Genomic DNA, 25,094 nt, shown 5'->3' on the forward strand with positions numbered 1-25,094 from the left:
GCCGGTATTTAATAGTTTATCTCATCCCTGTAACTGCAAGAGCTTGTTCTGTTGAAAAATAACAGTCTTACTGGCTGTATCAGCCGATGAAAATAGAAGAAAGAGTACCTAAAAAATGTAGCTAATACAGTCATCACATGTATAAAATGGTAAGCGGCTATATAATAAATGCTCGCTTTTGGGTTTGATACTGCTTTATTCTCACACTGCAGACATATAGTTATTAGGCAGTAAGCAGAGGAGTGCCCAGGTGCCCTCACATACCCGGTACTGCACTGCTGTTATTCAGAAGGAATTCCAGACAAAGGGAACACTTTTTAGGGTACTGTTTAGACATGATTAGCATTTCCAAATGTTTACTATAATAATACAGTATATCTGAGCTCACTTCCCCTTTATTGTGTAATGGATACTGCTGGTTTCGTGTAATGGATATTGCTGGGTTCTGTCTGATAACATTTAAAGCATATCTACTTTAACCACTTTACCACTAGAGCATTTTGCTGTCTTACGTCTGGGCCACTTTTTGCGATTCGGCGCTGTGCGACTTTAACTGACAATTGCGTGGTTGTGCGACGCCATACCCAAACGAAATGTACGTCCTTTTTTCCCCACAAACAGAGCTTTCTTTTGGTGGTGTTTGATCACCTGTGCGATTTTTACTTTTTGCGCTATAAACAAAAAAAGAGCGTTTATTTTGAAAAAATAACAATATTTTTAACATTTTTTTATATGAAATTCCCCCCAAAAAAGATGTAAAAACCAATTTTTTTAAAAATTTTTGGCCAATTTGTTTTCTGCTACCCATGTTTGGTAAAAAAAATCGCAATAAGCGTATTTTGATTGGTTTGCGCAAAAGTTATTGCGTTTACTAACTAAGGGAAAGATTTCTGTCATTTTTGGTGTTTTTTTTTTTAACGAGTAATGGCGGCGATCTGCGATTTTTTTTTGCGGGACTGCGACATTGCGGCGGACAGATCGGACCCTTGACTGACATTTTTGACACTTTTGGGGGTACCAGTGACATTACTGCAGTAATCAGTGCTATATATATGCACTGTTACTGTAAAAATGACATTGGCAGGGAAGGGGTTAATTTTATTGGAGAGGGAGGGGTTAATGTATGCCTGGTGCTTACTGACGTGTGGGGGGGGGGGGGGGTGACTGAGTGAGCCAGGGACAGATCGGATGTTCAGCTATGCTGAACACTCCGATCTGTCACTCCCTGTCACTTAGGAGATCCGCCCGCTCTGTTTACACAGGCGGGCGGATCTCCAAACTGGATTCCCCGACGATCGGGGCAGAGCAGCGGCGATCGCCGCCGCTCCTCCCCTGGCCCGACTCCCGCTGTGAATGAAAACAGCGGGAGCGCGCCTCCGGCGGCGCGCGTGCGCCGCCTACAGGGGAGGAGTCTAGCGACGTAGGTCTACGTCGCTAGACGATAACGAGCCACTGTGCCGCAGTAGCAGCACAGTGGCCAGAGGTAAAGAGGTTAAAAAGGTAAACATTTCATATATTACAGCTTTCCAATACTTGATGATGGTGGCTGCATTTGTTTTAATTTTTTTAGGTCTTTTTACTTTATTTTCACATGGCCATCTGGGCAAGTAAATCCATTGTTTATGTAAAACCTTTATGCCAAAAGGGGGGAAAAAAGCTACTTAAAAAGTGTTACATAGAGTTAGGCTTTAATCACTTCCGGACCGCCTGCCACATATATACTGCAGCAGGGCAGCTCGGCTGCGCAAAATCACTTACATGTATGTGATTTTGTGCAGGGGCGCATGCGCGCCGCCGGTGCATCGCTCCCGCTGTGATTGGACACAGTAGAAGTCAATCAATGGGTCCAGCGACCGCATTGGCCACTGGGACCCGTCGATTGTTCGGCGGATGACAGAACAGAGGTCTGCTTATGTAAACAAGGCAGACCGCCATTCTGTCACAGAGAAAGAGGGAGATCTTGTGTTTCAGCTAAGCTGAAACACAGATCTCTCTTTTCCTCTAGTGCATCCATAGAAACATAGAAACATGGAATGTGTCGGCAGATAAGAACTATTTGGCCCATCTAGTCTGCCCAATATATCTGAATCCTATGAATAGTCCCTGGCCCTATCTTATATGAAGGATAGCCTTATGCCTATCCCATGCATGCTTAAACTTCTTCACTGTATTTGCAGCTACCACTTCTGCAGGAAGGTTATTCCATGCATCCACTACTCTCTCAGTAAAGTAATACTTCCTCATATTACTTTTAAACCTTTGCCCCTCTAATTTAAAACTGTGTCCTCTTGTTTTTCTACAGTTTTGAAAGCACTCCCTAGGAGCACACTTAACCCCTTGATCACCCCTGGTGTTAACCTCTTCCCTGCCAGTGTCATTTATACAGTAACAGTGCATTTTTTTCAGCACTGATCACTGTATTAGTGTCACTGGTCCCCAAAATTTGTCACTTAGTGTCAGATTTGTCCATTACAATGTCGCTGTCGCGCTAAAAATCGCTGATCCCGCCATTACTAGTAAAAACAATAAAATAAAAAGTCCATAAATGTATCCCATAGTTTGTAGACGCTATAACTTTTGCGAAACCAATCAATATACACATATTTACCAAAAATATGTAGTAGAATACATATTGTTAAACAGAAAAAGGGGGAACAGCGCTCAAATATTAATAACCAATAATCAAAATTCTGTGAATATAAGGATATCAAATAAGTATCAAATTCAAATAAAGTGACAGTGCACAGTGCAAATTGCAATGCAAACAAAGTGACAATGCATAAATTCTATGTATATCACATTCAAATAAAGTGACAGTGCACAGTGCAAAAACGCAATGCAAACAAGTGACAATGCATAAATTCTGTATAAAATAAAGTAACTTGTAGACAAAAATAACAGTCCTTATGTGCAAAAAATGCAAGTGCAAATATGCAACAAAAACACTTTGGTGCCTTTAAAGTGCTCAGTGTCCTAAAAAGGAGTGCTTCCTTATGCCGAGATGGAAAAGGAGGAAAGGGAAATCCACCACCAAATGTTCTACACACTTACCAGATGGCCCCTTGGGGTCTAGCATTGGTAAGTGGTGCGCTGTGTACAGGATCCCAGTATGGATGGAATACCAGCCCCAGCTTGTGTATGGATCTATCCGCTTGAAAAGATCTGTAAAACTTCCTCCAATGCCTCCCATTAGACCACACTCAGACCAATCATATAAAGAAAAAGGACTTCATGGTGTAGTATGTAATTACAGTTTAATTTAAAAAAATGGAGCCACTTACATCAGTTTGTACAAGGAATAACATTCAAAGCATCGCACGCCGGTTTGCGTTCCGGCTGCGTTCCAAGGAACCGGTAGTGACGTGGGCGTAATGCGTGGACCCGACCGGTTTTCGCCAGCCAACGTGTGACGTCATCAGGGATCACTGATGACGTCACACATTGGCTGACGAAACCGTCAAATAAATAATTATTTGCACTTTGCACTCACCCTTTTTACCAGAATACATATTGGCCTAAATTGATGAAAAAATTTGATTTTTAAAATTTTTTATTGGGTATGTTTAATGGCAGAAAGTATAAAATATTGTTTGTTTGTTTTTTTTTTCAAAATTGTGGTTGTTTTTTTGTTTATAGCACAAAAAATAAAAACTGCAGAGGTTATCAAATACCACCAAAAAAAAAGCTCTATCTGTGGATAAAAAGGACATCAAGTTTATTTGGGTACATCGTTGCACAACCACGCAATTGTCAGTTAAAGCAACGTAGTATCACAAAAAATGGCCTGGTTATTAAGGGGGTAAAACCTTTCCGGAGCTGAAGTGGTTAATTTGTTAGTCACTTACATAAAGATTATCTAAATCTACTAACCCATCTACAACTACCCTCTCCAGACAAGGCAGCTGTCGAAGGGTATCTCTGTTGTTCTCCATGGATAGCAGCAGAACACAATAGCGCTGTGGGAAGGATTCCCCTATCAACATTGACTGTGTTGATGGGGGAATCAAGAAGTTTTCTTTCCTTCCACCTACTTAAAGGCTACTTAAGGGCTACTTAAACCAGGGCTCCAGCCCCTCCACCAAAAAATGAAGTCAGCAGCTACACATACTGCAGCTGCTGACTTTTAATATTAGGACACTTACTGTCCAGGGATCCCACAAAGTCGGCACCGGCAGCCGATTTTTCAATGCTTCTGCCACCATTTCTTGTAAGGGAAACTAGCAGTGAAGTTTTGCGGCTTTACATCCAGTTCCCTACTTTGCATGCACGAAGCACACTGTGCTTTGTGAATGGACCGGTGGCAGGAGAAGGAGGAGGGGAGATGAACTTCCGGGGACTTTGCCGTGGCAAGGTCACCTGGAGGTGGGGATGGTTACCTGTCAAAAACAGGTACCCGCTCCCCCCTGCCCCTCAAAAGGTGCCAAATGTGGCAGGGGAGGGGGGAAGTAAGCAAACATATGGAGCTTCCCCTTTTGAGTGGAGCTCCGCTTTAAGACAACAAGTGTATTACCGACAAGATAATCTGGTAAAAAAGAAGAAAAAAAAGCCTAAAACATAATACCAATGCAGCCACCATTGCACTGATAAGCTGCCATATATTACATTATTGTTTTTGGGTTTGGATACCCTTTAATAGTAAATCCTAGAATAAAATATCAGATTTCTCTTAAAGTGACACCAAACTCTGATTTAATCAAATATATTCAAATGTATTTAATAATATTTCTGCTGCTGTCATCTGACTTTCTGGTACAGGTGGCTAAGTTTGTTTTCCATAGTCCCACTGCTTGTAGGAACATAGCAAGCCCTCTCTTGATTTCTCCCAGGATGGACTAGGGACTATGGCAGGGGTGTAACTACAGAGGTTGCAAATGCAACCGGACCCCATGCTCCAGGGGGCCTGTGCGGCTCTCCTGTACACCTGGATACGAGGGGCGGTGGGGGCAGCATGTAGACAAATTACTGTCCTCATTTTTCCTCCTGTAGCTTCAGGAGGAAAATGGAGGAGATTGGTTCCTCTGTATGCTGCCCCCGCCACTCCTCCTATCCAGTTCACTTGTGTTCTGCTGTCTCTGGGCCCCTGTGTGCTCCCCGGTTATCACCCCCCCCCCACTCTGCCTCCTCCCCTCTCCTGTCGGCTGCTGCAGGGAATTTGTCACAATAGACAACCAGGAAGGGGTCGGTAAATATGTAATTTACCAGCTCCTTCATTTTCTGAATGGACAGAGTCATAGTCAGTGACATTGTAAAAAAAAAAAAGTAAAATTATATAAAATAATACAATTAAAAAAAAAAACAAAAATAAAAACTACTGACACCAGTGGGTAAACTTCCAGGATTGCAAAGGTCACACTTTCAACCGGGCCCTGGCATTCCACCACCGTGGGGAAACCCCAAGATGGCAGGAAGGGGGCCCACTGCAGAACTTGTGAAAGGGTCCCACTGCGGGACCATAATAAAGGGCCCCGCAGCGAGAGTAAAGGTCCCCAGGATCAGTGGGAAGAGCCCCAGGCTTGAAGGAAAGGGCCCCGGCCAGGGGTCCAGTATGGCCTTTATAGTTTCTTGCACCAGGGCCCTGAAGGTTCTAATTACGCCTCTGGACTATGGGATTTGTAGTGTGCATACAGCAGTGCACATGACCACATTTACGGCGTTGATTTACTAAAGGAATATAGACTGTACACTTAAGAAAAGTGCAATTGCACTCTGCAAGAGCACTTGCTTCGGAGCTTAGTAAATGAGCAGAGGCTTTGTTGATTTCCATCATCCAATCACATGCAAGCAAAAATGCATGTTATTGAGTATTCTTTGCAAAGTAACGCTTTACCTCATTTACTAAGCTCTGGAGCAAATGCACTTGCAGATTGCAACTGCACAGTCTATTTGCCTTCAGTAAATCAACCCCTCTGTGTATGAATTTTTTGGAAATAAAGGATATAATTGAGTGTCACTTTCATTCGAAACATCCTCAAGACAAAAGGTGGTCAGTCCATGGTCCTGATAAACTAGAGCTGGGGTCTTCAAACTATGGCCCTCCAGTTGTTCAGAAACTACAATTCCCATCATGCCTAGTCATGTCTGTGAATGTCAGAGTTTTAAAATGCCTCATGGGATGTGTAGTTCCACAACAGCTAGAGGGTCGTAGTTTGAGAATCCCTGAACTACAGCCACAAATCATAGGTGGCTCTATCTTGGTGACATTTGTAGATTCATCACATCTGAAATCTACATGAGATTTATTTTGTTGTAAGCGATACAAAGGCAGGATCGGTTTACATTTTGCTTCTGTGCACTGTTTTTGTAATTACACCTCTGCATGTGATATTCTTTATTAAATCCAGATATATAGTTGTTGGGTAAAACATTGTATGCATTTTTTATAATTTAATGTTTAATTTGTATATATATTGCTACTTCCTGTAACTGATGTTTGTGTATGGGATAATTTACTAAGGCAGAATAGCTCCCATCACGTGAATGTCCTGGTTTACTTTTTATAATTATGGGAGCCCTAGGCATCTATATATGCTAGACCAATGTAGACCAGCAACATAGTCTGAATGCCTTTTCCCTAGAATATAATAACACAACTGTCCTCTCTCTGACTGGACTATATTACTGGACATTCAAACAATGAACGCCTTTAGTATCAGAGAAATAGTCTGAATACTTCCTAATGTTCAGCTCTGTTCTGCTGAACCACACACAAATCACACAATCTATTTGTTCTTTGGTTTTAGTAGATGCTTGGACGGTGTCTTGTCCTATGTTCTGTGTTGTGAGTCAGATAAAAATGAGTTTCCACAGTTTACTGAGTATGGTGAGTTCATTAAACTTTCAGTAAACACTAGATATTCATGTTGATTGCAAAAATATCTTCATAATTTCCAAATACTTCCAAGAAAACAATCTGCTGTTTTTTCTAATTATCCTCCCAGACAGCACTGCCCTGCTCCTCCTTCTTCCTTGCAGACAGTATCACGCTACATCTTCTCTATTTTATTTTTTTATCTCCAACCAGTTAGTGATGTGTAGACATTTCCTGCTGATATACCCATGATAGGATCAATTATCAGTCATGAGCATGAGCTTACACGAGACTCTAGATCTTGCTGCTCTGTTTCTTCTCCTAATTTGACTAAGTTCTTGGTCCACTGTCTGGTCATAGTGGTGAGATGTGTGCCTTTTATGAGACATTATAAAGGTCTTTTTCTGCAATCCCAATGGTGGATGAAGTCCTTAAGATGTTCTAGGGCAAACGTGGATATTGGTAGCAGTGGTTGTTGCAGCTAAGTGCATATGATGCTCTTCTGGCTGATGCATGGTGTATCCTATAGTCCTGGTGCTGAGGATTCCAGATAATGTATATGCATAGTAGGCATGCATGCTAGATGGGCAAGGAGTCCTAAAGCAGCTGGGACCTAATGGGCACCAAAGGCTGCATTTAGGCAGGCTCAGAGTCAAAAATTATATTTTGTTAGTGCCATAGAACCTGATTTGTCTTGGTAATTGACATTTGAGCTACTAGTACATTGGCAGGGCCTTGCATCACTGCCTCTGCTGTAGGCTGTGTGACAGGAAGTCAGGTAAATATGTGAGTGTTGTCACTGACGGGAGATACATTTCTGCCTTGTTTAGACAATTCACCAATTACTATCAGGTGTCGGCTGCAGAGATAGCCAGAAAGGTTTAGGACGTTGGAAAGCTTCAGCTATTCAGAATGAGGCAATTAAGGCCTCTATAAGTTATCCAGTGGATGACTACTGATTGCTGCATCCTGAGGCTTTTTGCGTTAAGGAGAGCAGTGAGCTGAGAAAGACTTCTGAAGGTGAGGTGGTGTTGACTTTTTCTGTGTGAAAAGAAAAACAAATAGACTATTGGTTTTCTGCTGTATGACCAGCAGTGTCTGCCCAGCAGTAGGTTGGGACAGACACCATAGGTTGGTTCCTGTGTTGTGAAGGTAGACGCCCCAAATGGCCAGGGTTTATTTTATGTTTTGTTTGATTTATGCTGTTTGGATGCTTGCACTTGTTTCCAGCAAATTGGAAGAATAAACCATAGACCGTTGTTTTCAACCACTCCTCGGCTGTCTCTCTGTGTAGCGAACCCACCCAGGGGGTCACCCACACCCGCTACCGAGCCAACCCCTTACAGCTGTAATGACCTTTATTTATTATATCATTCCTTACTTTTCTTAGTTGTTACAATATGGGGGGGGGGTGTCTAGTGGCCACTGTTACTTTTATCCTGGTTTAGTTGTTTTTTTTGGTGTAGAGATCCTTGTGTACCCCATTCTACCTCAAAAATGTTTCCTTTTCTACCCTCTGTGATCAGTGGTGCTCTGAGTTAGTCTGTGCTTCTTTTATATTTTAGTTAGTTTTTTTGTTGGTATGTTCTCTAAAATTTTTACAGGCCAACCAGGAAGTGCCCTGAAAAGCATGCGGTTGCTATGTGGTGGTATGTGTTTTTAGGGGGGGGGGCAGCGGTAAGGAGATGACATAATGCCTCTTCACTGCCTGTCAAATGCCCAACTGAAAAACATTGTAAATCACCCTTCAGAGGATGAAGCTACTGTATAAAAAAAACCTTACTTTGTGGTCCTACTGGTAGGCACTGGTGCACTTTAATGAGTTGCAGCCCACTAAGGTCATCACTCTATTACTTTCCCTCTTGCTTGCTTTCTCTCATCTCTGGAAAAAATCCAGTGTTATATATGCAATGCACCAGGACTTGTTCGCCCCAGTCCATTTGTACATGGGAAAAGGTCCTGTATGATGAAATATGGATGGGTTTCCTTAAGCATTCCTGGTAAGGGAGCTTTTAAAAATGGAACACAGGGCAAGTGAAAACAAATGCAGTGTGTTGCTATTGAGGCCTACAACATAGTGAAGTTCAACTTGGGTATAAATAACCATAATGCAGAAATATATTGAAAGCATCTGATATTGTATGTATGGCTATGCTAAATACAGCCATTTTTTGAGCTTGATATATATTTTAAAGCATTGCAGAATTACTGAACCATTTTTGCTGCCTTCAGACTGTAATAATATGTCCTTTATTTTGTTCTCTCAGGTTACGAAGAAACAGTTCCTCTGATAAACTGGTCAGAGAAGCACGCGATAAAAACAAAAAGCTGGAACGAAAATCAGCCTCATCTGCAAATCTTTTAAGTGGTGAGAATTGTGGAAGGTGGGAATGAAGAAGAAAAAATGCTCAGATGAGTCCCTCTTCTTTTGCCACATGTTTGGCCACCAATTTATGATCTATTATTCACAAGTTATTTTGTCTAGCAGAGTATCACCATGCATAACTTAGAGACTCAACCACCAGTATGTACCCCGGGTGTGTTTCTGACACACTGGGGATATCTGTTAGGGTGACAGTTGTCTAAGAGGAGACTTCTCGTCACTTTGAAGAGATTTCCCCTGACATCCTGTTGTGCCCATTGCAAGAAAGGAAAGAAAAATCTCTAAAATAGGGCAGGCACAACCAGCAAAAAAAACTAATATTGGTTTATATGCATTCCTACTCTATTAAAGTGATACTAAACACACAGTGTTTAATTTACCTTGTCCCTTCTGTTTCTGTATGTGAATGATAGCACTGTAAATATTTTAATTAAAAACATCTAAGTACCTTAGATTTTCAGCTGTCACATAACCCAGCTCTTTCCCAGCCTGTCTGCAGGAAAACATAAGCAGGAGGAGCTTTTAGTCCTCTTCTGCTGGTCACATGTTCAAAATAAAAAAAAGCCGCCTTTGGTTACAGAGTAAAAGTAAATAAATAATACCAATAAACTTTTCTAAATTGGCATACAAATATATATTTGAAATCAAATCTTCATTATTTTCTGGAAATAACAAGTTGTGGTCAGATTTCTGCCAGTCCTAGGCTGTGTCACACTCCTCCAGCCTGTGCCTTAGAATAAGAGGGAGGTAAAGCCTCCATTAATCTACATGTAATATCCCGCACCTATTGTGTTTAGCTGGTTAGTGGGCATGGAGGAGGAGGGAGGGAGTGGGCTGTCATTTACCACTGTGTATACCCCACATGTGTGACTCTATAGCCACATTGGCTGCTCAGATGGGATAGTAAGGAAATGCTCAGCATAGAAACTCACTGAAAAGCAGAGTTGCCACTACAGCTGCAAAATCCCTAGCTGAATTTTAGACATGAACAGAAGGTGGAGATAGAGAGCAGCAGGGTCAGTCAGTTTTTTTTTTGCAGAATGCAGAAAATTAATCTCATAGTGACTGAGTGAGTATGAACAGCATACAATACACCATTTATCGATAGTTTTTTATGATGTGGGTTTAGTGACACTTTAATAACAAAAAACAAACTGATTTTATAAAGTTTCATAGTTATCTTGAAAAAAGACACAAGTCCATCTAGTTCAATCAGTTAAAAAAAAAACAATCCAGCCCCCCCCCCCCCCCCCCCCGGAATTATCGAGCACCAGCCACCACTGGCAAAACATGATCCATGTATCTATGGATACTGTTTAACAAAGTAGGGCATCACTGGTATAGAAGCTAAGGGTAGAAGCTAAACTTAATCTAAAACCTTTCTAGTTTTAAACAGAATGGGTAGATGTTGGATCCTCTATCAGGTTTTTTATTGTTGACTTGGTCCCACCTTACTCACAGTGGGGGAGATTTACTAGAACTGGTGCCCACTAAATCTGGGGCAGCTGTGCATAGAAACCTTCGGCTTCTGGGTTTTATTATCAAAGCTTAACTGAACATGCTAAAGTTAGAAGCTGATTGGTTACTATGCAAAGCTCCACACAGTGATCTCCCTCCACCAAGAAGCACACATATGCCCTCACCTCATAATCTGACCACTGTTTTACCAGAGGCCAGAAAGCGCAATGAAATCCACATCAGTCAGCCAGCTTCAGGTACACAGGCATGCACCTCTTAGTAATTAAGGACCAGGTAGAATTTATAAGCCAAATGCTCCAGGTGATGGCATAAACAGAAATTCCATGGAGTACATATAAAAGAGAAACAGAACCACTAAGTGCAGACTGTAATTCTCAAAACCTTTATTACGTAGAATTACACTTACATTTCAGAAGTAAAAAACAGGCACATCTATAAGACACATCAGCGTTGTGGGCTCTGCTTCCCAGCAGCCAGCCACACACGCTCGAGGAAGCAGCAGCGGGTGACGTCAGAAGGATGCGACTCCACCTCCCGTACGCGGCGTTACATCCTACGGGACTTCGTCAGCGGGCTTTCCCAGCAGCCAGCCACACACACTCGAGGAAGCAGCAGCGGGTGACGTCAGAAGGATGCGACTCCACCTCCCGTACGCGGCGTTACGTCCTACGGGACTTCGTCAGCGGGCTCCGTACACGGCGTTACGTCCTACGGGACTTCGTCAGCGGGCTCCGTACGCGGCATTACGTCCTACGGGACTTCGTCAGCGGGGCGCGGAGTCGCATCCTTCTGACGTCACCCGCTGCTGCTTCCTCTAGCATGTGTGGCTGGCTGCTGGGAAGCAGAGCCCACAACGCTGATGTGTCTTATCGATGTGCCTGTTTTTTACTTCTGAAATGTAAGTGTAATTCTACGTATTAAAGGTTTTTGGAATTACAGTCTGCACTTAGTGGTCCCATTTCTCTTTTATATGTACTCCATGGAATTTCTGTTTATGGTCCTTGTTGCTGCAAGTTTGTTCAGCACTGTGAATGTGACAGTAGGTAGATGTCTGATTTGACATTCTTGAAGAGAATTTCGCAATCCATAATTGGCTTTGGTGAATTGCTACTCCCCAAATTAGTCATCTCCTCCCCCTCACTGTGCCTACAATTACAACTAAGATAATGATGATTTTTTTTCTAGCCTTTCACCACATGGGAGAGGAATTTTAAACTCCTGACCACATTTGGCAATGGGGTGCTGTGGTGTGTTCAGACTCCTGCATGTAGCAATTTGAGTGCATTTCACGCATTTGCCTTACTGCAGTAAATATTATGTGAGAGATGGCACACAAACCACATTTTCAGCAACAGATAAAAACTCTCATCAGCATTTTTGTCTGGAGGAAATTAGCTTCTGGTGACTTCAGCTAATTAGAAACCATGTATATCCCCATCACCACACAGCTTTAAATGCTGCATTAATGCTTAGGACCCATAAGTTCAGCATTAAAAAAATTCTGAACTGCAAATGTGCTGTTCAGCCTCTCTGCTACCTGCATAATGTAAACAGCATGTACAACGAAGAGTGAATTGAGTTTGACAAGTGGTGTCTTGGCTTGACAGCAGATCTCCAGTTGTCCTATTGACAGTAGAATCTCTCCTGTCTGGAATCAGTGCTGAATCACAGCCAGAAGCCAGGTGATTGTCCTATAACTAAAGCTCACATGCTAGCATGGTTCCTCTCTTTTATGCCCATCCACATCACCTGTGCTCCACTCTCAAGAGCCTCTCATGGATAGTCCCTGCTTGGGACATCCTCACTAATGTATGCAAGCTTTCCCAGACCTGTTTGTCATGTAGGCACATAAATAACATCTGCTACCCCTTTAAATAATTGTCCCTCTAAACCGGTCTAAGGCAAAACCAGACAACTATAATCACAATGCCAAAGCAATTCAATTAATGGAACCAACTAGTATAAATAGCAGCGTATAACCAAGTCCACAATGCTTTTACACAATTGTCATAAGGCGAAGATCATCTTGGGGGGTCCACTATACAAAGTTGTCTTAGAAGCTGGGAAAATAAATTACATAGTTGGGTAGACACTGGTTGTAATTTTAAGGGACCATTGACTACTTTTTTTTAGTTGTTATGCTCATAGGCAAAAAATTCTCATTGTTGTAATGTTCTTTAATATTCAGTGAATTTCATGATTTTCTTGTAGCTACTTCTGGGTCTAGAAGAGGAAATTATAATTTGGGTAAGTATTCATTACTTCGGTATTCGTTAAATCAGGGTCTTTAATAATGTATTATCCAAGAATTTAACTGTTAGCTGCTCAAAATGCAAAATGTTTTCCTCAACTATTTTTGAATTTTTGCTACTGTGATAACTGAATGAAGAATGTAATTCAAATTAATAGTTGGCTAGTTTTATTATTCGCTCCAGTGCCAGCAGCTTGGAAGCATTGTAGCACTATAAGTTGGTGAACTCGGGGTATTAATCTCTCTTTCCTGACGCCAGCAAGGCAGCATACATATGATATAGCTCCGTCCCAATATCCACCCAAAGTACCTGTTTAAATCTATAAAAGTCTGACTGAGAGCAACCTCCCCCATTTTTTCATCTTTAAATTCGGGCAGTTGCCTGTGGAGACGTCTGCCAAGCAGCAGGCTGGTTGGCGCAGTGCACCTGCCTCAGGCGCTATAGTGAAGATCCAGGGGCTTGTACATCAATGGACTTCAATGGAATGACGGTCCAGGCTTCCATGTCCATTGTAATAAGGTTTAAAATAAACATGAATCAGGCGCATCAGCTGCACAATCTATAAAAGTTCATAATGTTCTATAAAATGGTATGGAGAGTCCAACATGTAGGGCTGCCATCAAGTGAAACATAAGCCAAAGGTTCCAACAAAGCTAGGGATAAACAGAGAAGAGGCGCCTCTAAGTGTAGACTTTGTAGCATTTAATGAGATATAATATAACACTCACATCAGTTCAAGATTACAAGTAGTGGGTAAAAAACAATCCTGGGTGCTCCAAGAAAGGTGTGTTCATCATCCTATGCTAACGCTGCCATCGGAGTCAGTCTCCGCTCTTCACCGTTATGCCAGCAGTAACGGTGGATGGAACTGGAACGAGAACGAGGCTAGGAGAGCAAACAAGTGAAATGGCATGCCATGAAGAAGGAGCGCGGCTGCCTATCCATCGGCAGCAGGCACGCTCAGAAACTTGCTTTCTGACGTCATCCAATAATGACGCCAGAGCTTCACGCTTCCCAAACCTCAATTTCGCTTGTTTGCTCTCCTAGCCTTGTTCCCGTTCCAATTCCATCCACTGTTACTGCTGGCATAACGGTGAAGAGGGGAGACTGACTCCGATGACTGCGTCCACATAGGATGACAAACACACCTTTCTTGGAGCACCCAGGATTGTTTTCTACCCACTACTTGTAATCTTGAACTGATGTGAGTGTTTTATTATATCTCATTAAATGCTACAAAGTCTACACTTAGAGGTGCCTCTTCTCTGTTTATTGTAATAAGGTTTGATTATACATTTTAGCCCTCCCTGTTTAGCTTGTTATTTATCATATATATGCTGCCTTGTTGGCATCAGGAAAAGGGAAAATTGTATCAAATCTTTACCGTAATTTTCTTTTCCTGACGCCAATCTATGGCAGCATACAAGCCCTCACTTTTTTGATCTTGCTATTTTTACAGGGAATGAGGGAACTTGCTCTCAGTCAGACTTTTATAGATTTAAACAGGTCCTGTGGGTAGATATAAGGGCGGAGCTATATCACATGTATGCTGCTATGGATTGGCGTCAGGAAAGGAAATTTACGGTAAGTGTTTGATACATTTTTCCGTTTTGTCTCTTGGCCCTTTCTCTGATAACAACCCAATATCTTATAGACCTATAGATCTTAAAAGAAGGTTCACTTTACCACCTAAACTTTAACCTGTATAGAAACTTCATTTTTTGGCTTATATTTAGAAGAGTTTAAAACAATCCTTGACTGTGCTCCTGATAAATGTATTAAATACGCAGTCTTCTCTTTCTATAAGTAATCTTTCTGCTGTATTTTCCAATAGAGCATTGGTCATTCATTTAAACATATATTGTGCTTTTTCTCAGAGGGGGTCAGTGTTAAAGTTTTTCTCCGTGGTCGACCAATCACAATGTACATCCCATCCAATATACAGAACCATGATGACCAGAAACCGGAACTTCCAAGTGAAAAGTTACAGTTGGAATGGGTGTATCCTAATTTGTTGTGTGGTTTCTACATCTGCCTAACTAGTTGCAGATTTTGCCTAATTAATTTTTACCATACTAGGCCAATACTATATTTTGACTGCCTCGATTTTCCTTGACGTCATTATCTTTAGCTATGGCTGTCGTGGCCGAGACTCCCGATGCACGCTCCGAATGCTGCAGTCTGGAGAGGTGATCTTCTTTACTGCCTGCGTCATTGTCATGTGTGATGTGAACCGTGGAACCCAGCGGCATTTTTTGAGGCATACAGACTGTGTACGCTGGTAGGTCAGAAAACACCTAACACTAAAAATGTTACATAACATAATAATTTTATGACATGTTTAAGAAACCAGGTTATATGTATGTAGTTTGGCAAATATAACAAAGCATAGAATTTTATCAGATAGCAGCTTCTGAACACTTTTAGAAGTAATGCAATGCAAAGGTTCAAGCATCTGGCCGGATCCCGCCAATTTTGTCAGGATCCTTCCTGAGCCTGAACCGACTCTGTGATGTTTGGGTCACAGGAGTAGTGAACTAAGTCATTAAAATGGCATCTGAAAGTGGGCAAGATATATTAGGCAGAAAGAGAACATGTTGCCCTTGAAGGTGATTTGGGCAAGCATAAGGATTTGAGCGACTTTGACAAGGGCTAAATTGTAATGGCTAGATGACTGGATCAGAGCAACCGCAATGAACTGGTGACAGGGTCATGGGAAGCCAATAGATAGAAAGGTGTCAGAACAGACAGTGCATCACACTTTATTGCGTATGGGGCTGTGTAGCTTCAGACCAGTCATGGTGCCCATGGTGACCCATGTCCACAGCCAAAAGCTCCTACAATGGGTATGAGTGCACCAGAACTGGACTACGGAGCGATGGAATAAAGTGGCCTGGTTTGATGAATTCAAGAATAGTTTGAGGAACAGAACTAGTTTGAGGTGGCGACTTCGCCTCCAAATTCTCCAATGCTCAATCCAATTGAGCATCTCTGGAATGTGCTGGAAAAACAAGTCCAATCAATGGAGACTCCACCTCGCAACCTACATTAAAGGATCCACCAGTGATAGCTTAGCGCCAGATACCACAGGATACCTTCAGTGGTCTAGTGGAGTCCATACACTGAATATGGTGGTTGGTTATAATGTTATAGCTGATCGGTGTATGTCCCCATGTTTTGTCTCTGAAATTCAGAAATTCAGAAATCTGTTGAACTCCTTCGTCTAACTTGAACTGAAAACCTAATCAGTGTTTTCAGCCCTGCCCAGTTCTCCAATATTTTTTGTACTTGCAGCCTAAAAGGATAAAGCACTGTGAGATGTGCTTGTATATCAGAGATGTCCTAGATATATTTTTTAAATTTTTTTTATTTGCCTAGACATATACTTTTAAATGAAAATATACATTTTTAGACTTCATCTCTGCCTATTCCTCACACAGTTTAGCTGTTCATCCTGATGGGGTCAAAGTGGCCTCTGGACAAACAGCCGGTGTAGACAAGGATGGTAAGGTGAGTAAGGAGAAGGATACATTATCTGATACCGTAATCTGTATCTGTGTCTACTCATTTACATAGAAAAATCAGTCTTGAATTAAGTAAATAAGGATTAAAATATCTATCAGGTTTTAATAGCTGTTGGTATTTCCACTGGGAAGATTTATTCCTACTCTTTCTCTCTTTGTCATTGGAACAGGAAGTGAGTGAAAATCTCTCTACAGTCTCATGCAGTGCTTATGGGCATACAACGTAGTTTGTGGGCTTATTTCTGTGCCTAGGATACACAGCTTTGGGGTACAACTGCCCATAGTTTACCCTGCTACCTGTGTAAATGCGCACATGCATATGGGCAAAGTGTTACAACCACTCATTACTATGGGAGGCTGTACGCAGCAGCTGTGTATTCCAGGCGTGGGATTACACTCACAATTTACATTGTGTACCAAAAAGTGTGCGTGACACAAGCCGCAAAAAAAATTATCTGTTAAGCTGAGACGAGAAAGGTTAGAATCTTTTTTAAGGTTTTTGCTGTGTGTGTTCTCATTAGGGAGATTGACTCTCTTTTCCTGTCTTAGTACCAATGTACCAATGTGTGTCTCAAAAAAGGAAATAAAGTGAAATCTTCTTGACTTTGACACTGACAGCAATAACTATGTCCAAAACTGGAAAAAAGTATTGACCAAAGTTGGGCTTTACAGGCAGAATCACATGTACGCATTGTGGTAATTCAATGCATTATTGAAACACGCAGCAATAAGCATTACACGTCTTGGTGCAATGCAATGCCATTCATTTTGACTAGCACCTAGTTGTACCTTGCAAATCCCATGTCAATATTAGCCATAACCCTGGTATTTTCTTTTTCTCAGCCGACGATTGGTTTTATCATGAAAGTGGTCCAAGTGACTAATTAGCCGCTGGATCGCTTTCAGAAGAAGCAAGAAGGGTCGCCCCCCTCTCGCTGGCATTTCTCAGGCTTACTTTTTTACCGACGCACCCGAGAAAAGGCCTGATGGTTCCCACGGCTGGCCATAGAGGTTACCAGAGACAAGATCATCTCTGATTGCCTTTTTGATCTTGGAGGAGCGGAGCGATGTCACTTCTGATCTAGGCTGAACGTATTTTTTTAAAGAAAAACTTTTTTTTTGATCTTTCCTCGTAAAGGTAAAGGAGAGATGTGGGGTCTTATTGACCCCTAATCCCACCATAAAGAGAACATGTCATCCCTTATTTCTATTACAAGGGATGTTTACATTCCTTGTATTAGAAATAAAAGTAATAAAAAAGAAGGAACAGTGTAAAAATATAAATAATAATTAAAAAAAGAGCCCCACCCATCCGTGCTTGCGCACAGAAGCAAATGCATACGTAAGTCGCACTGGCATATGTAAACCATGTTTGCACCACACATGTGAGGTATCACCATGAAAGTTAGAGCGAGAGCAATAATTCTAGTGCTATAACTCCACTGCAATTCCAAAAATGTTTAAAACATTGTCTATGAAGATTTTTAAGTTTCGTAGTTTGTCGCCATTCCACCAGCGTGCACAATTTTAAAGCGTGACATGTTAGCTATCCATTTATTCATGGAACATCATCTTTTATAACTTACCAAAATTTGGGTTATATATTGTGTTTTTTTCGCATTAAAATTTAATAAAGTGTAATTTTCCCCCAAAAAATTGCGTTTGAAAAATCGCTGCGCAAATACAGTGTGACCTAAAAAATTGCATGATCGGCATTTTATTCTCTAGGGTCTCTGCTAAAAAAAAAAAAAAATATATATATATATATATATATATATATATATATATATATATATATATATAATGTTTAGGAGTTCTAACTAAATTTCTAGCAAAAAATACTGGTTTAAACTTGTAAACAAAAAGTGTCAGAAAAGGCTTGGTTGACGAGTGGTTAATTGGCCAGAATAATAATTTATTCCGGGCCATTGAAATGAATTAACACTTAAGTGCTGAATGCAACTAGTGTTAACACACATTTACGTGCGTCAAGTGTTTTTCTGCCAAAACACTGCTGCTCCTGGACATGCTGGCAGTGTTTTTTTTTTTTTTTCTGCCTCTCAACTCCTCTAAATCGCTACAGTGCCTTGATTAGGTATTCATACCCCATGAAATTTTCCACATTTTGTCACGTTACAGCCAAAAATGTAAATGCATTTTAGTCCCCGTTCACACTAAGGCGACCTGTGAGGCGACCTGGTCGCCTCACAGGTCGCCGTAGGTCGCCTTCCATACTGAAGCCGCGGACCCGTTCTAATAGGAGCGACACAAGTCGCTCCGACTTAGAAAAAGGGTCCGGAGCTTCTTTGGGGCGACCCGGAGGCGACCGCCATAGACTTCAATGTTATGAAGTCCGTGGCGGCCGCTCCGAGGTCGTGGCGCGCTGCTCGCACCACGACCTCGGAGGTCGCCCCCCCGAGTTGGATCGCCCCTATGTGAACGGGGCCTCATTGGGATTTTATGTGATATTTATTTGTAAATAATTTTGAAAAACATTTATTCTTTTCCTTCTACTTCACCCCATTGGATTATTACAGTAGAGCTCGGGGAGGGTGGGGGGCGGCGAGAAATCAGATGGCTCCACACTCTCAGAATGTGCTGGCTGGTGCAGCAGCAGCACCCACAGCGGAAGTGAAGCTATGCAGCAGGAGGCAGAGGACAGATTACTCTGACTGCTCCTTCGGCGGCTGTCCCCCGGTGACCCTGATAGTCAGCTGCTCCTTTTGCCCTGTGTTAAAGATGGCCCTGGTTCCACTTTGTGTTGATCTATCACATAAAATCCCAATAAAGTCAATGTACATTTTTGATTGTAACATGACAAAATGTGGAAATTTCAAAGGGTATGAATACTTTTTTATTGCACTGTATCTGTGCATGAACACATTGGCTAACACGCAGGTGCTTTTAGAGGCAGAAAAAAACACCAGACGTCCCTAGGAGCAGTGTTAACCACTTTAAGACCGACCACAGTATATATAGGTCATTACTGAGCATAAAATACTGATTTAAACTTGAAAGCAGAAAGTTCCAGAAAAGGCCTGGTCTTAGTGGTTAAAAGATCCAGTGTGCAGAAGATCTAAAGCATAACCGCACAAAGGGCAAATTGAGGGAGGATAAATGCACTCTATTCATATTCCATGGGCCGGGGGGCGGCAGACGAACCACACCATACCCCCCCCCCAACCACACCAGCTCAGCTCCAGCCCACGCTGCCCCCCCTCCCCCCGGTTGCCGGTCCCCCACCAGCTCCAGCCTGCACTGCACCCCCCCCCGCTCACTTACCCTGGCCAGGCAGCGGCAGCTTCCCCCTCAATCTCCTCCCTCCTCCTCCACTCCTTGGGCCAATAGCATGGCTTTTCCTTTCGGCCAATCAGGAAACGGGTCTCAGGACCTGCTTCCTGATTGGCCAGGAGGAGAATAAGTGTGGCAATGGCGAATATTCATTCCCTATTGTCATACATCTGGGTGGGCTCAGGGCACAGTGCTCTGCTCCCCGAGCCCACCCTTTTTTGAAGCCTATTAGAGCCTCTGGCTCTAATCACGTGCTTAAAAAAAAAAAAAAAACCTCATTGGAATCCATGCGTCCAGCACCCTGCATGTAGATTAGGGGCCGGACACATGGACAAGGGGGCGGCGCCCCTGTGCCCCCAATGCACCAGCTGCTACTGCTCACCTTCATGCCCTTTCTGAGTCATTGCTAATTCTCCATTGTGGATAAATACCTGAAAACTAGAGATCTAAAAGTAGGATGCAACTGGTGGAGGCTGGGACAAGAAACAGAGTGCAGAATAGACACAGAGCTGTTAACTGGGTAAAGATGACAGGTCTACTGTAACTAAAAAAGGTCCTTGATCTCCTCATCTCTTCAGACTTCGCCTAGTTGACCTATAATTGCACTACAATATATAATATATGCTGTTTTTAATTACATGTAACAGGATTTTATTTTATAGACGGTCATAGTTTTGTGTTCAAGTCACAGATTGGATTGGGCTAGGGTGCAAGTGGCTTCTGTAATATTATTCTGGTTTCTAACTTGGAACTGTATGTACAGAGTCCACAGTGCTGGAGATATTTTTGGAATTCTTTTAAACTGTGAGTAGGAGACGGTAAATACAACATCACTCCACTGAAGCTCATGTTCCTTGTAAAAGATCCAACTTTGCAGACTGTAAGAGTTTGTTAAATGTCTGTGTATTGCAATGCATCCACTCAAAGGCTACAGCTTAATTACATGGCTGGCAGGAAGCCCTAGGCCAAAAAGCTTAAGGATTTCATGCTGCTCTTGCTGCAGAGCAGATTGCTTGATGGGGGTCTGTGAATCCTGATAGAGTATAAATTTGACACAGTGAACGTTATGCAGAATTTTAGCTAATGCTAATTTAGCAATACTGTGGAACATTTTTCTTTCATTTGCAGTTACAATTGTACCTAGCAATATAGAAGTTAAGAAAATGTATTCGAATGTCATGAATATCATATTCTTCATAGGCTGCATAGCTATACTATGGTGAGATGCACATTTTGGAAGATGCAACATGTAATAGTTTTAATTATAGTTTGGTCACATTAAATAATCAAACAGTATGGGAACTATTAGGAAATAGGAAGGGATTCTGCAGCTATCATGTTTTTCCTATAGCAATGTACTTTTTAATAGATCCAACCCCTTGTTTTAAATGAATTTTGTAGAAATCTAGCATTGCAGTCACTATAGCAGTAATAACTTTGGGTCATATATAAAATCTTTTTGCAGCCTATGGTGTTTATATGGGATTCTTCAACACTCCAGATACTGCATCAGATTGGTCTTGGATTCTTTGAAAGGGGTGTTGGCTGTCTTGCCTTTTCCATCCAGGTAGGTTTCAGTAATCACAAAACATCCTGTTCCTGACAGTTAACTGGTTGTCATTTAAACAAATAAAAAAAAATAAAAGTGGTAGTGCTGCCCCTAAAGCGGTATTAAACCCAAAACCAAAAATTTAATATTGCAGCTTACCAATCATTAGATGTGGTGGCTGCATTCGTTTTCTTTTTTAGGCTTTTTTCCCTCGGGTTTCACCTGTTGATCTGGCCTGTAACACAACTCCTGTATTAGAGTGCCCACACTCTGGATAAAGGAGTACAGGGGCATATTTAGACAGCAGCATTGTCAGTCTGGGGGAAGGGGGGGGGGAGGGTAGTGTTTAATGTGCTAGCAGATTTAAATACACTAAAAAATGAAAGCTAAGCTCTATCTCATTGGTGATCATTGTAGGCACCCCTGTCAGTGGCAAATGGGTTGTCTCATTCTTTTTAAACTGGTACATCTGTAAGAGAGCTTGTACTTTTGAAAAACAGACTTCCTGGCTGGATCATCAGATGAAAATAAAGAAAAGAAAGCCTAAAAAGAAAACCAATGCCGCAATCACATCTAAGAATTAGTAAGCTGCAATATAAAAAATGTTTGCTTTTGTGTTTAATACTGCTTTAACTAACAGATTCCAGATTTGATTTTTTTGATGTAAAGAGAGCCAATAATTTTGGAAGTATCTGAGTTTTTTTTTGTCAAGTATCGATTCATAAAAATGACCCAGTGTTTTTGGTTGCGTTTCACAGATAACAAAAACGAATGCAAGGGTACACAGCTTGTATTCTCATGTACAGCATTTTGATTTAAAGAAGGAAGGCCAGCACTAGGAGCTATTCAGAAAGCCAGGGGCCACCATGCTCTACAGTACTATAATTAATAGCTAAAATATCATTTTGATTAGACAGGCCCTGTAAGTAGAATGATTCCATAACTATATATGGACCTGTAAAGATTTCAGTTGGCAGGCCTCGCTCTGCATTGTAGCAGACATCTTCAGGCTCTTTCCTTTCCTATTACCAGAACATACATTTTTGGCAAAGCGATTGCTTGAAGTAGGCTCGGTCCACACTGCCGCAACCTCTAAGTCACCTCATAAGGGGCGACTTCTAGCGCGACTTTGCACGACTTCAGCACGACTTGTGATTTTTTTTACGCGACTTATATGATAGACGACTTTGTATGACTTTGTATTTGGCCAATCAGAATATGATGTGTTGTGACCTAATTTCCCTTTCCTGTTTTTTTTTTTGCTGGCATTTATCGGGCATTTTTTGGGCGTCTTTGAAGGCAGGCATGTCTTTAGTGTCTGGAGGGTCTAAAAAGTGTACCTGTGAAGTTTCATCTCTGTAGCATGCCCAGAACCAGAAAAAAATATATAATTTTTCTTATAATTATTAATACAGCAGTGTGGCGGCTTCTCTACACCTTGCATTTTTTTTGCTGGCATTTATCGGGCATTTTTTTGGGCGTCTTTGGAGGCAGGCATGTCTTTTTTGGATTTAGTGTCTGGGAGGTCTAAAAAGTGTACCTTTGCATGTCCAGAACCAGAAAAAATAGAGCATTTTTCTTATAATTTTTATGAGTACATGAATATGGCTTCTCTCCACCTGGCCGTTTTTCTTGCAGGCATTTATCGGGCATTTTTGGAGGCAGGCATGACTTTTTTTGGATTTAGTGTCCGGGGGGTCTAAAAAGTGTACCTGTGAAGTTTCAGCTCTGTAGCATGTCCAGAACCCGGAAAAAAAATATAATTTTTCTTATAATTATTAATACAGCAGTGTGGCGGCTTCTCTACACCTTGCATTTTTTTTTTGCTGGCATTTTTTGGGCGTCTTTGGAGTCATGCCTGCCTCCAAAGACGCCCAAAAAATGCCCAGAAGACGAAAACACCAAATGCATTATCTGCAGAATATGAATTATTTTGTTCACAAAATGCATTATTAGCAGATCATACATTTTTTTTCTTGTTCAAATGTTTTCTTAAATGAACATTGAAAATAACAAAAAAGGTAGTTCCTCGAGCAAACCTATACATAGATGTCAGTTCAGTGTAACCGAGTAGTGTTATGCATTAAAACAAATAAAGAGAGCCAACCATCTAGGTCACATTCAAGGACAACTTAAAAGCATCAACATCAGGGCCCCGTTGGCCTATTCTTCACATCAGTTGTGAGTATACTTAAAGGAAACACAGCTTTTAACCAAAATTGGAATGGAGATCTCAATACAGTAAACATTGTAAACTGCTGTATCAATCAAAACAGGGAAAGGCTAGCATATTAATCAAATGTCTTAGGCGACGATGGGTGAAAGGAAGCTCAGCCATGGAGGGACTGCCTGTCAATGGCAGGAGCAGTCATTAAATGAGATGGGAAGGTCAGCGCTGAGCAAGAGGTAGAGAGGCATAAGACAATAGAGTAGAAGTGAAAAGAGGAGGGAGAAAAGGGGAAAGATTCCCTGAGGGTGACCTGACCCCTAGCAAGACATTGGATGGGATATAAATGTATCTTGCAACTACCATGGCATAAGGCTTGTCGAAGTTTGGTGGTAGACAATGTTTGATTCACGGTTGTCAGATTTTGTCAATTTAGCAATCTGGTCTTTTTCAATGGCTTCCATTTTTGTGTGTATCAATGTGCAATTCACTCTGTTTCGTCTCAGCCACAACTAAAGATGGGTATTTGCATGCCTTAGCTATTGTTTGCTTTGCGGCTGTGGGAAGCTGAATCACGAGTTTGAATTGCTTATGCGTCAAGGTATTTGGCCTCAGGTTGAGGAGAGCAGTTAACCGTTCTGAACTTCTGAGATTCAAAAATCTCAGAGGCAAGTGCAAAAAAAGAGTTCCAAAAAGCTTGGACCACTGGGCAGGTCCACCATATATGCATATATGAGCCTGGTTCTGAACAGCCGTGAAAGCGAAGAGTTAAATAGCTGGGGACAAATTTGGCTAGTTTAGTTGGGACTAGGTACCAGCGGATCAGTATGGTGTAAATGGCCTCCAGAGCAAGTACATTGGGCGAAGAAGCCTTAGTCGCTGACCAAATCTCAGACCATTTAGCTATGTCGAAAGCGCGCCCTAGGTTTTCCTCCCATTTATGAACATAATAGGGTCTGTCCTCGTCCAGTTTTACTAACAATTAGTGGTAGAGAGTCATAATTAGCCCTCTAACATGCGGGTCTCGTTTGCAAGTACACAATATTGTCAAAATTATTGGGACGCCTGCCTTTACACGCACATGAACTTTAATGGCATCCCAGTCTTAGTCCGTAGGGTTCAATATTGAGTTTGCCCACCCTTTGCAGCTATAACAGCTTCAACTCTTCTGGGAAGGCTGTCCACAAGGTTTAGGAGTGTGTCTATGGGAATGTTTGACCATTCTTCCAGAAGCGCATTTGTGGGGTCAGGCACTGATGTTGGAAAAGAAGGCTTGGCTTGCAGTCCCTGCTCTATTTCATCCCAAAGGTGTTCTGTCAGGTTGAGGTCAGGACTCTGTGCAGACCAGTCAAGTTCCTCCACCCCAAACTTGCTCATTCATGTCTTTATGGACCTTGCTTTGTGCACTGGTTTGCAGTCATGTTGGAATAGGAAGGGGCCATCCACAAACTTTTCCCACAAAGTTGGGAACATGAAATTGTCCAAATTGTCTTGGTATGCTGATGCCTTAAGAGTTTCCTTCATTGGAACTAAGGGGCCAAGCCCAACCCCTAAAACACGACCCCACACCAAAATCCCCCATCCACCAAATGATTTGGACCAGTGCACAAAGCAGGGTCCATAAAGACATGGGGGGAGGAA

At 41.9% G+C, this 25,094-nt stretch overlaps 1 protein-coding gene across 1 annotated transcript in view; it reads left to right on the forward strand.

Annotated features, from left to right (window-relative positions):
* EML3 (EMAP like 3) overlaps positions 1-25,094 on the forward strand; it is a 153,091-nt gene that overhangs the window by 75,223 nt on the left and 52,774 nt on the right. Inside the window, exons 5-10 of the mRNA XM_082270182.1 lie at positions 9,076-9,176; positions 12,882-12,917; positions 14,800-14,923; positions 15,054-15,203; positions 16,363-16,432; positions 21,203-21,304. Coding sequence (XP_082126308.1) covers positions 9,076-9,176; positions 12,882-12,917; positions 14,800-14,923; positions 15,054-15,203; positions 16,363-16,432; positions 21,203-21,304 — 583 coding nt within the window. The remainder of the gene's footprint in view (positions 1-9,075; positions 9,177-12,881; positions 12,918-14,799; positions 14,924-15,053; positions 15,204-16,362; positions 16,433-21,202; positions 21,305-25,094) is intronic.

The sequence above is a fragment of the Pelophylax lessonae genome, assembly GCF_965119305.1.
Source record: "Pelophylax lessonae genome assembly, chromosome: 10".
Classification (NCBI taxonomy): domain Eukaryota; kingdom Metazoa; phylum Chordata; class Amphibia; order Anura; family Ranidae; genus Pelophylax; species Pelophylax lessonae.